We start from the raw sequence: 13,220 nt of genomic DNA, 5'->3' as shown, positions 1-13,220 counted from the left end.
TTTAAGTTACACATAGGCTTTATTATTTTCTGTCATACATAAACCAACTAAGAGTCTTCAGTATGTAGCATGGGGAAGAAAGCTGGTGGGACTATGCAACCGTACAGAGATTGTGGAAACAGAAGACTGTGTTCACAAAGAGTCATTTGGAAATATGGTTACTTAGGCCCCAGCTAATTATCTAGGTTTGAAAAACAAGCAGGTGGAAAACATGCAGACATTCAGTTTGAGAGCTGAACACCTCCCCTCACCTTCCCAAAGATCGAGAGGTCAAAATATTCTAGGACCATAAAGCCATGGACTACAGGTGATGAATGAAATTTTTCTCCAAATGCATCCCATTATACATATATAGGATTAATCTTGATTACTAGAATATGATAATCCAGAAGATAGAGATTGAAGTTTCCTTCTCTACCACAAAGATAAAGGAGGACATCTTGTTACAGGTAGGAAGTTTGATTTATATGTAGGTGTCATGTTCATCAACATGAAAATTACCTCATTTTATGAAGGTAACAAGAAGTTTTTACACTACCTACACTGAATCTGGCATGTACAGATGGTTTGGCCTATTTATACTGATCTTAAGCACACTGATACAATTCTACTGAGGGGCAGGATGCCATGCCACTCTCAAAGAGGCTTATAAAAAAAGGAGCGAAGAACTAAAGTGATTTCATTAAACACAAGTGTAAGAAGATCACACAAATGACTAAATAAGGATTGCATAAATGAGGATGCTGTAGATCTAAGTCATTTGGCGAGATCAGTCTCAAAACTGTCTTATACAGTTAAAAAGTAAGTTACATGAGCCAAAATTTTTACTCTGGTTACCAGTATTTCTGTTCAGACACTTAAAAATACCCTGATTTTTATAAATGTGGATCTGATACCACTCACACTAATTTCAGTGGGAGCTGAGAAAAAGTCAGGGTAAAAGTACTTGTGTTTATAAATACAAAACCTGATAGATTACGTGGGTAATTGGGCTCAGTCCCCAAATTTGTACGTGTTCTGGTGCACAAGAATATGCACTTACTCTAATCCTGTTGTCATTTCCTGTTAACATACAAAACTTATTTTGACCATTGATGTCCTTGTTAAATATATCTAGTTACTGAGTTATACTTAACCCCCCCAAATATTAAGGCTTCAACTACTGAAGATCCGATCACTATTCATATTTTACTGTGCAATAGCAAAAGATCTTTTGTTGCACATAATGCCAGAAGTTAGATTTCTCAGGACTTTGATTTCTCTAATGGAACAGTCTTCTGAGCTGGGAACTTCAGCAATAAATCAAGAAGAACAGTGAAGCAACTTAATGGAATTTCATTATTATTTCATACTTTAACTGCATCCAGATGGTTTATCAGGATTAGAACCTCTCGAGTACCATATAAAAACACAAGTATTCACACTGCCTGCCCCCAGTGCCAGTTCCATTACCCTTTCTGAAAAGTGAATGTTAACCTGAAAGCCAATCCACAAACGTTTAAGTGGATTTGCTCCCATGTCTGCAGAACTGTGGCCTAACTGACTATACAATATAGATTGCAAAGCAAAATGTAAAAGGAAGGTCAAATGCAAGAAATAAGCAGGTATGTGTGCATGCATGCATGCATGCACTGTGTAGCTTCTTCAGTTACTAGTTACAAAAGCTGAAAACAAAAAATAATTATCAAACCCAGTATTTTTTTCCCAATTTATATCCACTATATCCATTGATATCCATTATATAAATCACTTTCCTCTGTTACAGGTTTAGTTTCCTTCAACACGTAGTAGTTGTCGACAGGAGGCTTTGTTTTAAATTAGCCAAAGAAGAGATATGAGCTGTCATTTTTCCAAAATTGAACACATTAAAGGTTATTTTTCAAAAATAGCATATATAGTTTGCGTTCAAGAGATAGAGCTGAAAAGCAGTATGGATTTTCTGCAAGAGATGAAAGCTTCTAATTGTATTGGATTTAAAATCAGAAAGCCTATTTCCATGGAATCATCCGTTGTAATAAAGCTGCCACTTCTCATTCTATTTTTCGTCCTCTGTTCCTGTGTAGTCCTGGCAAGAATGCCATCTATCAATGTACAAATGTTAAATCACCCCAGTCATGAAATATTAACAGAATGAATACAATTATGACTCCTAAATTGAAGTCTTTCTAGCTGCAATTTATCATATCTACAATTGTACAACATTATTAGTAGAGTAAAACTAGAAAACTATGAAATAGACATATTGGAAAAATAGCATTTCTAGTACATGCAGTTAATATAGTTAAGCCCTGAACCTGCTTCAGCTGAGGTCAACAGGAGTTTTTCCTTTGACATGAGTGGAAGCAAAATAATGACTTCTTAAATGTCTTGGTTCTGAGCAACCGATGAACAACATAATAGCAGTTCTTGACTCCTTCATGCAAAGGTTTACATTTTCTGCATCAAACTAGAATGAGCATGCTAGTAATTATTTTCCAGATGGCAACAATATATATTCAAAGTTTTAAAGTAGTCTCCTGCAGTCTGTATCTAGAGCAGGTACGTTCATTTTTTTTGTACATATTCCCTGAAAGGAACTGAGATAGACAATGCTAGGGGAACAGATCCCATGGACAGTTGTTGTGTGAGAAACATGGGCAGTTCTCTAGCCCACTAGTTCCTCCAAAATAATAATAAAACTTGCAAACTCAAAAATGCAGTGCCATTTTGAAATAATTTAAAACCTTAAAAAGTAAAGCGTGGAATAATACTATTAAATGTGTACAGTTCCGTCACAAATAATCGAGAACTTAAAAATATTGCAAGCAAGCCATATTTCTTGTACTTCATTACTAATTTTTTCCAGCAATACTCAAAAGTAATTTTATGAGAATATTTTTTATCTCAAATCACTATTTCCTGTGAGCACCACGTTCCTGTCTGCTGACTTTATTACCATTTTACATGCTGTGGACCTTGATATGGCCCTAGCAACCTCGGGCTGCAAACCTAACTTTGAAGTTACCCCTGCTTTTAGCAGGAGGTTGGACTACAGACCTTTGGAGGTCCCTTCAAGCCTGCGTTTTTCTGTAATTCCATGATTTTTCTGCAATTTTTTCTGTAATTCTATGATTCTACAGCAGGTTTTTCTAACAGAAAAATTATTAATACATGGAGTGCCCTTCCCACTACCCTTGCCACAAAAGCAGATGTTTCTTTTCCTATGCTCTTATCAGATCACTTGTGGTAGCAGCCCAGACTGGCTGCTGGTCTTGTTTCACGCATACTTATCTGACTTTAGATCTTAGTCTTCTCATTTCTTTTGCTGCACTATATAAATATGGTATAACCTCATGCCTTTAAAAAGCAAAACAAAAAAATTAACTGATGTGCTCTTGCCTCTCTCTCAGTGGTTAAGATCAGTTTCCTTCCTGCAGTTCTGCCGTACTCTACCAAACTGGGATCTGCCTGTCTTTCATTCTGAGGAAGCCAATATCTCATTTTGATCACAATCCATAAGAACATGTACTTAACCAGCCTCAGAACTGCTATTTCATACTCATCTGTCTTGTGGGCCATCTTCAATGAGCCAGTGGTGGTGCTTCTGTTATATCCTGTCTGCTCATTTTACTCCTCACAATCTTTGTTTATTTCCTTTACTTCCCTAATTGTTTTTGGTTTTGTTTTGTTTTTTTGAGCAGATCATTTGGAAGAATCTACACTTTCCTCAGTTTCCTGTAGTGGTCCAAGTGCTTGGACCTCAATTTCCTTCTCTTGTCCCTCTGCAGTATGTCTGTTGGTGATTTATTCCACAAATACTATTTTAGCTAGCATCTATATGTGAAAAACCTGCAGGGCTGCTTCTCCAGTCCAGACTAGACTCTAATTTTCCAAACAAAAAAAGTAATTCTGCCTATTGACACTACCTTTTGGAGGTCTAGCCTATTTTAAACATAACACACATAAAACATCCTTCCTTATTTTTCACTTTCATAACATGTCATTTAAGGTAGGCAAAACCAGGGTCATTACTTTAAACTCTGATTTCCGAGTCCTCTCCTCTAAATTTCATTGGTATTTCACTAAATTTCTTGTTACTACCTGTAGGATACAGACATTCTTACACATTCATATAACAATCTCAGGTAAGCTGTCAGTATTGCCTGTTGACTGCAACATTGTCTTCTCAGACTTTGACAAAGCAATTTCACTGCTTTTACTCATTCAAAATACTACTGTAATGGTAAATTCTTAAACATTCTTTTGACTATACCATCTCTTTCTTTATTTTCTTCATTGATACCCTTTCACTGGTTCATCAGGTATACATACCGTGTCTTTACTTCAGAGGTCATTCAGGACCTCTTAATCACTATACACTCGAAGCCCATGACACTAGCTTTGATTGTTTATATATGGAAATTTAAAACAAACCTTTGTCCATTCTCTCATGTTTTGGAGAAGAGGCCACTACAGTGGCAAAATCACTGTCAGGAGGTATGCGCTGGACTCCAAGGAACTCGAGTGCTACTATTAAACAGATAGCCACCTATGCCTCCTTAAAGCTTGAACATCCTCCTGAAAGAGGAGGGACTACGAAACAATGTCAAACAGGAGCAGAGTTTAAATGACACGCAGGGCTGGTCAGGAATACAGAGCCTTTACAGCTCCCTCATTATCCAGCCTCCAAATCTCACCCTCCAATTTCCCCTTCTCATAATGCATACAGAATTTAAAAAATAACAATATTTAAAATGATAGCATGCTGAAACCATTGCTAATCAGCTAGACAAATGCTGACACTCTCATTTTACCTTTCCATTCATGTTTTTTTTTGTCTTTTGTCTTAACTTGGATTATAACCACTCTGTGGGATGTCATTGTTTTTGTTCTGTGTTTGTACAATGTCTAGCCAGTGGGATGCTGGTCTGATTAAGCCTCACAGGCACTCTGCTAACGTGAATTAAAAACAATACCACTTTCTATTCCTGCTACCTCTACAGAGATTATTTGGCTGTGCGAAGCTGAATTCTATGACTGCATATGTACCAACTGAACAATACATCAAATCCTAATCACTGCTCTACTGCAAAACTATTAAAGGAATTGCAAGAACATCACTGGGGACTTGAAGAGAGACGCTAATTCAATTTTCATACAAGTGGAAAAGTAAATGCAAAGAAAAGAAAAAACAAATAAAAAACTCTGTGATTGTATTTATATGACAAACATGGAAGTTTGTGTGCCACTTTCCAGTGTTACTTTTTTCAATTCAGTATGAAGTTAAAAATATGGGTAAAGCAAAAAACAGACAAAAAGGACCCTTCTTTCACGTTCTGTCAGTTTTCCTAATCCTTTATATTTTCCTTTCCATCATTTCATTTTGTTTAACATATGAATGCCCTCTACCAGAATATCAGCAGGACTTTAAAGCTGATTAAACTTTATTTTAAACAACTTTTACTTTAGCTTTTTACACTAAAATTGAGAAAACACCATTCCTCAGCCTTCTGTGAGACGTTCTCTAGAGTTTCATCTCTTGCTATGGCTAACGTTATAGTTCTTTCATTCATCCAAACGATTGTCCACTGTTGATACAAGTTGTAAACTGGAAAGTTAAAAATAGATTTTCTTGATGATTTGCACTTCTAAAGGTTTTAACTCTCCCAGTATGAAGACCAGGGTAAATACAGCATATGACACTTAAAATATTTTGAATTATAATATCTCAGACTATTTATGCTGCTAAAAGCTAAAAGAGTAGGGGAAAGATATTTATTATGAGACTGAACATCTTCCTTCCACGAGCTTCAAGTCCTTCTTCATTGACATGAAGAGAAAGGAAGGCTTTCCTTTTTTTGTCATGCCTTGATATTAAAGCATGAGGTCAAATTCTTCCTCCATTTCATTTGGGGAAAATAAAACACCACTTTTACTTCTGTATCAGAAGTTCAACCAAGTGGCTTTCTAGATAAACTGTTTTGCCTCAGAGCTCTTTATTATGTCAAGTCCAAAGATAAGACAAGGCATAACTTCTTTAGTCATATGCTGGGGCAGCTTCATATTTTCACACAACTGAGAGCTTCTGACTATGAACAAAAATAAATGAAGTTCCTAAAGAAAATTAAGATGCACTGTTGGAATGGCGCAAAAGATTGCAAAACTGACCATATTATCAGTGGTTACAGCTCGCTTAAGTTGTCAATTCTCTTAAATAGTTTTAACAAAAAAAAATTTAGTAGCCATATGGCACCCACTTCTGAAGGCACTTCTGTTAATGACTAAGAGGAGGTAGAATACTTCCTGGTTAGATTTCAAGCTGTGTGAAAGACAAGCCCTACTATTTTCATAACGCAGATAATCTTAGAGGGCCTAACCTTAGCAGGGAAAAAACCCTGTAAGTTGCAGGAGGAGTTCTGACTTGGTAAGAATTACAAGTAGTTTCTCATTCCCTTTCTCCCCTGTCAAATCAGAAAAGACAGCAGACAGTCCTACCCACACCCAAATTAATAGCCAAAAGCAGCAGAATGAGCAGTACTGAGAAGTATATCCTATTTCACTCTTAGAAGAATGGTTATGTTGACATTTAGTCTCAATATAAAAGCTACACTACAGGTATTAACGAAGATTCAAGAATCCCATTACCCCTCAAAAAATGTATCATCTATGAGAACAAACAAAACCACATTCCTGAGAATCTTGCTATGCCTCCAATAGCGTCAGGAGGGTGCAAGTGTAATGAACTGAAGCCTGAAAGAAATTCTAGAGCGTCAGGCTTCTGATGTAACACTGACCATCACTTCAGACTGAGATACACTTTTGGAGATGTCAGACATACTGGCTTTTTAGAACAGGAGCAGCATTCTACCCACTCCTCTGAATTCATGCACTATGCCATTAAAAACGTGCATTTCCAAGAAAGAAACAGTGCTCTTCCTATAGCTCAGGCCCTCTGAAGTCTTACATTTAAAGGAAAGACAATTTAAAAAAATTTATTGGAGAATTCTAAACAAAACAAAAATACAAAAATCAAATCTAGAAGAAACAGATGAAACATGCTGCTCATATTAATAAAGGCCCAAGGCAGATTCATATTGAAATGTTTTCCTTGAATATATGTTTCCGTCATTTAAAGCAGCGTTGGCACACATCACCTTTTGACACAACCATTCTGAATCTTTATTGTTGTAAAATGAAGTCACCATATGAAGGGGGGGGGGGCGGGGGGAGAAAAAGGAGGGGAATAGCTCTACTAATTGTGCAGCCATCTTTAAATTCTTGCTCAATGAGAATATTAAATGTCAGAAAGGATGATAAGAGAGAGGGTGGAAACCAAGATTTTTCTTTCATGTCATCTAATTTTTCTAACAATTCTAGAAAATACATGCTCAAAGTTCATTTTTAGAAAAGACATACATTTAAGTCTTGAAAAATTATTGTACTTGTGATTAAATCTAGATTATAAATTAACATATTTACCTCATTATATCAGAAAGATTGCCTCAGTATCAAGAATTGCTCGTTCTTGACTGATTATTTCATTATTGTATGGAAACAACTCATCAAAAATAGATTTGGGGAATGCGCTGAAGTTCAGTTGCAAACATTTGATCACCTTAATGATGGGTTTCCAGTTCAAGAATTGTCCATTCGCCTTGAGGGGACGAACAGTCTTCAGATGAAAAGCTTGCCACTGTAATGCTTGCTGAAGAATCATCAAGTGGAGACATGAGCTCAGTCCACCTACTGAATGTGTCGATTTGTGATGTACCCTGAGGATTTGAACCATCTCGTGCCAGAAACAGTGTCTGATTGATAAGACATTGTGCTAAGTTAAGGTCTTCAGGAACAGAGTTTTTGAAACCTATATTTGAGTCCTGCTCAGATAACAATTGCCTGAGAAGAGTCCAGTCCTGTTCTGCAAACTGCTGATCTTCAAAATCCACATCTAGAACTGCTGTTTCTGAATCCATCCTCTGCTCAATTGCTTCTCCAACATCCATCTCATATATTGGAGAAAGGGTTTTTGAAGGCCGATGGTCATACATGCAGGTTTGTGCCATTGTGTCATAATCATCTATGTCTCCTGAAATAATTCACAATACTGTACAATGTAAAAATTGCAGATGAGCCTCCCCTCAGGGCTGTGTAGAGCAAAATTTAACTCATTCAGGAAGGACAATCCAACCAGGTTAAAAAAAGGGGGGTGGGGGGGGTGGAGGGTTATAGAAAATTGACAAAATTTGAGGCATTTATTTCCTATATAAAAAACAAAGTATGATTTATAAATGAAGTTAAAGCAGTAATCACCACTGGTAATTAACAATAACCTCCATAATTAAGTTTCTGATACATAAAATGACAATGTAAATACACACTTAATGCACATGAAATTTTTCTTTTACTACATAAATTAAATTTAGATCAGGAGGTGCCTGGAGGGAATTAATAGAGAATGATTACTGAATGGTGACTTAAGCTATGTCAGCTTAGAAGAGAATTAAAACCAAAATTGTTTATCCACAGGCTTTTTTCTACACTGCACATGCAAGGGCAGCTGCAGGCAAGGGCAAGCAAACTTAAAAAAAGATAGTACTTTTAATGTCTTCTTGTTCTGTAGTCTGGCTGAACATAGACCATCATCAGCATTTCATTACTCTTGAATACACAATAGTTGTGATCAACACTATTGTATATTTTTGATGGAATAAACAGACTGAATTATTGGTATAAAGAAGACAAAACACAAAACTAGACAAGTATACATCTAGCTACATGAAACAAGTTAGAACTTTTCTGTATATAAGCGTTAGTTTTAAGTATAATTTCTCTTTTAGGAAATAAGCTTTTACTGGTAAAATTTAGAATTTTAGACATCTCAAAAGCTCTAAATCAGAGTTTAAACCTGCTCCCACTGATGTATATGGCAAATAGTTATATTCAGTGGGAGAAGGATCCAAATTTGTGTATAATATATAAATAAATTACAACAATAATGCATATAGCTGTTCAGGTAAACAGTTCAGTGCGCTTTAGTTAAGGTTATTACTGTAGTTATTGCACATCCCATTCAGACATACTATATGTTGTCAAGCAGACAAAACAAAATACTTAGGTTCCATCAAAAGCTGATGCTGTCAATGTTAGATTGGATCAAAAATAACTGAAGTACAGACAACTGCATCCAATCTTTCTTTTAATGTTACATAAAATCTCTTTTCTTGTAGTCAAGTTTCTCATTGAACAGCAGGATATTGACGGATATTTCAAACAGTCAAGCATTCTCTACCCAACTGAAATACTTAACAATATTTAAATTTAATATCGTTTCAGCCAAAATTACTTCAGTTCAGGATTCAATCCTAGACAAATTGCCAAAGCTTTCCCTATTAATTTGTTTTTGAGTGACTGAATGTTTCTATTTCTGTACATTACCTGGAAGTAAATCAGTATTAGCGCATTCAGTAGTTGCTGGTTGACTGTCTCTCACTTGACCTTCCTGAGTCAGTATCTGATTCTTACTGGCTTCTACAGGTTTTGCAGAGCTGCTCTTTTGCACATCAGAATTAGTTTCTCTCTGGTGAAGATCCAGATGACATGGTCTTTCTTGAGATTTTGCATCACTGTCTAAGTATTTATTGCACTGGTGAAATTCACTAGCCACCTCTTTCTTCAGATTTACTTTTTGCTTTTCTCCTGGACATGGACTAGATGCTGAATATACTTTCTCTGGGCATTTTTGTTCAGTCATTGAAGCACCTTGATTCTCCTTCCCTGGGATTTCAGTGCCATGAAGGTGTAGGAGAGAACTTTCTTTTTTATCTGATCTATTGTCACTGTCCTTATGCTGTTTGCAATCCAGGAATCCATCTTCAATTTCCAGTGAGTATCTTGAATACAAAGTCTTTCCATGGTGCTCTTGAGCAACACTGTCAAATACTTCTGAAGGAGTAAGAGAATCTATTGAATGCTCACGTGAAATATGGGTTTCCACTCTATCATCAGATCCCAATTCTTCGCATTCGTCTACTGAAAGTAAAACAGATCGTTTGAAATTTTTAGTTTTAGAAAACTCTTGATTTGCATTTTCTGTTGCATCTTCAAAAGCTAAATTATCAATTCCTTGGAACTGCTGAGTAGGGGCATTCAATGGAGGAAAGTTTTGTGCAACATTCTCTGCTTCTGATCTGTCTTCTTCTGTTTCATCAGCAGAAGAAGAAACTTGGTCTGCTTCCTGAGTAAACTGTGCATTGCCAGAAGTAGAACTTTTGCTTTCTCTAGTATTGGTCCTTGCACTTTCTTGATGGGACCAAATTTCAGGTCTTTTTCTTGGTATTTCATCATCACTTGTTGAATTAATACGGAAGAGATCAGAACTCTCTTTTTTCATTTTCACTTCTATTCTTAGGCTGCTGTCGTAAATTTTCAACTCCTCAGGTGTACTTGTGTCACTGCTGCTTCTTCCAAGAAAATCGTGGCATAACATAGTGCTACATTTAGAAATTCCTCTTTCATTTGATCCTTCATCATCTTGAGAGCCTCCAGCATCATAATCTTCTGATCTTGGTTTTATGTCATCAGAGGACGTGGTTGCACTGCCAGTATCTGATTCAGGACTCTCTTTTGGATCTAGGGCACCAGTACTCCAGTGGTCCACAAAGGGAATGTCTGCATTTTCATGGTTTTCTGGAGTTTCTGTAGGATCTATAGGCTCTGTGTAACTAGGTGAACATTTTTCTGTTATTTGTTCTGTGGAACATTCTGAAACATCATCTAAATCTGCTGTAACTGATTTGTATTCAGTCAAAGCTGATGCATTCAAAGCTGATGCATCACACAGCTCATCAGCTGTAAGAAATCCCTCCATATGCATGTGAGGAGATGATGTCTCATCCTCTTTATTAGTTATAGGTCTGGAAAAGCTTGGTAAAACATTTTCACTGTAGTTAAGTCCTGTTTCAGAGTTTAATTTTTCACTTTGTTCAGTACAGACTTTGGTTGCTTTTGAACGTTTCACCAGTTCTCCTGAAGCATTAGCCTTTTGATTGGTTTCCTTGTCAAAGTCTGAGTATCCATCACTGGAAGACTGTGCATGACAGTGAAATTCAGCTGTATTATCATCTTCCTCTGTGTCTTCAATCTGTTTAATTCCAGTCTGATCTCCGCAGATTTGTCTTGCTTCTGTTTGATTTTGCAGTGAAATGTGCAGTTTAGAAATAGTTTCTTCTGTAATTAGAGGAGAAGAAGATACAGATTGTATTTTGTATTCCACATTTTCAGAAGGATCTGCTAATTTTTGTTTATTGGGTTCACAGGTCGCCAGCAGTTTTTCACTGCTACTTTCCACAACAGATTTTAAAGATTCATTTTGCTTTGCAGGATAACATTCATTACTGTCATGATGCTTTAAAACAGCATCAGCCACGTTTTTTTCAAGTTTCTGTCCTGAACTTCTGTGCTCAGAGGTGTGCACATTCTTCTGGACAACAGGGGATTCACTCCTTGAATGTTTTTGGGCAGAGGACTGAGATTTTAATACAGATTGCCCAGGTGCTTTCGGTTTTGGGTCTTTGTTATTCATATTCTCAGCATGCTTTGATGGAGACAGAGTTTTAGGTGTTATTTTTGCAGTGACTTTTGCTACAGGTGTTTGCAACTGCTTAACACTCCTCTTCTTGGCTGAAGGATGTTTTTCTGGGAATGTTGTCTGAATGAGATGTTGTAACACATTTTTTTCTTCGTTATGTTGTGGAGACATTCCTGATTTCAGTGAATTTGGTGATTCCCCCTGAGGTCCTAACAAACAGTAGAAAAAAAAGACTATAAAAATTGTATATGCCAGTCAAAGTATATTAACCCAATTTATGTTAGTGTTTGTTTCTGTTGAGAAGCAAGTTACTCAACTTTTTATGTAACTAAAGGATTTAAGGTCTGTTAAAGAATTGAGATCTTAAACAAATACGAGACAAAAATATCATCCTGCATTTACATGCCATTTTTAAAACTAAAGCACTTTACAGACTATACATCAAGGAATTACTTCAACCTCTAACTGAAGTAGTCATCACTGCAGTAGAAATCAGCAGCTAATAGTGCATAGAGACACTGCACAGCAGCTTAGCACAGGAAATGATGAGTACAGTATTCAATTTATATTATAGAGGAAAGTTGGCAGAAGATCATTACATTAGTTATAATGTGATTAGAATACCAGAATTAATATCCCTGCGCAGTCAGAAAACACTGCAAGATCTTTACTGACCACAAATTGACAGGACCTGTGTTTTCTAGGTCATAATGCATTTAAGATAATATAACTTGAGTATTTTTCCCCCCGCCCCGAGTAAGTGTCAAGTCCAAATGGGATTAAAAAGAGCTCCGTCCTTAACACTTTGTATCTTTATAAAACAGGGTTTCCTCTCTGTGGTCTACAATGTCATTTCCCACACTTGGTATCAACAGCTGTTGAAATCAAGTATTTGTTTGTGGGGTAGGTCAGTATCAGTAGTGCTGCACCTAGGGGCCGACCACCAAAAAAGGGAGGCATAAACTAACAGTTCATAAAGAAGTCTGCAGCCCACATCTTTTATGCGTATTATAAATGCTTGACCTACAGAATTTCTGTTGAACTCAGTCATAGTTCCAAGTGCAGACGTGCAGGGGATCAGCAAATAAAAGACTCTGCAAAGCAGATTAATTTAAGAAGAAAACACCAATTGGCAGTGAAGACCATCTTTTAAATATTTTGAAGCTGACACACATTCATTTGCATTTTACAGTTTAGGATTCTCACCAAAAGTGAAATATGGAAAATAAACAGAATTCTTCAGAAGATTTTGCCAAAAGCTTGCACTAAAAAAAAAAAAAAAAAAAAAAAAAAAAAAGTGCTTTGCATAATAATGGCAGACTGTTTCACTGCTGTATGAAACTTTACCTTGGTTCTTGGGAGAACTGGTAGGTGTGTTTTGAGCCTTTTGCTGTGTTGCAGAATTGCTACTCACATTCCCTTTTTTCTTTAGAACAGGTTGTACATTTTGTTCATTACACCCTTTTACAGTTGATTTTTTTGTCAGACTGCAAGGAAATTACATTGATTATTTCCAAGCTTAAGATCTAGGAACGTTTAATTATATTTAAACTGGCAATATGTGTTTTAGTATGCACACATACATAAACATTGAAAATTAAATGTAAAAGATACACTTTTTGAAAATAAAACCTATATATATATATATATGATC

General features: G+C 36.3%; 1 protein-coding gene across 7 annotated transcripts in view; it reads right to left on the bottom strand.

Annotated features, from left to right (window-relative positions):
* Positions 1-13,220, bottom strand: part of BTBD8 (BTB domain containing 8) — a 44,283-nt gene continuing 31,063 nt past the window's right edge. For all 7 annotated transcript variants that reach the window (XM_075424896.1, XM_075424895.1, XM_075424897.1 and 4 more), the window contains 3 exons: positions 12,914-13,053; positions 9,415-11,775; positions 1-8,065 (listed from right to left, as the gene is read on the bottom strand). In XM_075424896.1, the coding sequence (XP_075281011.1) occupies positions 7,596-8,065; positions 9,415-11,775; positions 12,914-13,053 (2,971 nt within the window). In that variant the 3' untranslated portion in view covers positions 1-7,595. The remainder of the gene's footprint in view (positions 8,066-9,414; positions 11,776-12,913; positions 13,054-13,220) is intronic.

The sequence above is a fragment of the Opisthocomus hoazin genome, chromosome 6 (assembly GCF_030867145.1).
Source record: "Opisthocomus hoazin isolate bOpiHoa1 chromosome 6, bOpiHoa1.hap1, whole genome shotgun sequence".
NCBI classification, from domain to species: domain Eukaryota; kingdom Metazoa; phylum Chordata; class Aves; order Opisthocomiformes; family Opisthocomidae; genus Opisthocomus; species Opisthocomus hoazin.
This window is presented reverse-complemented; position numbering and strand designations above follow the sequence as displayed.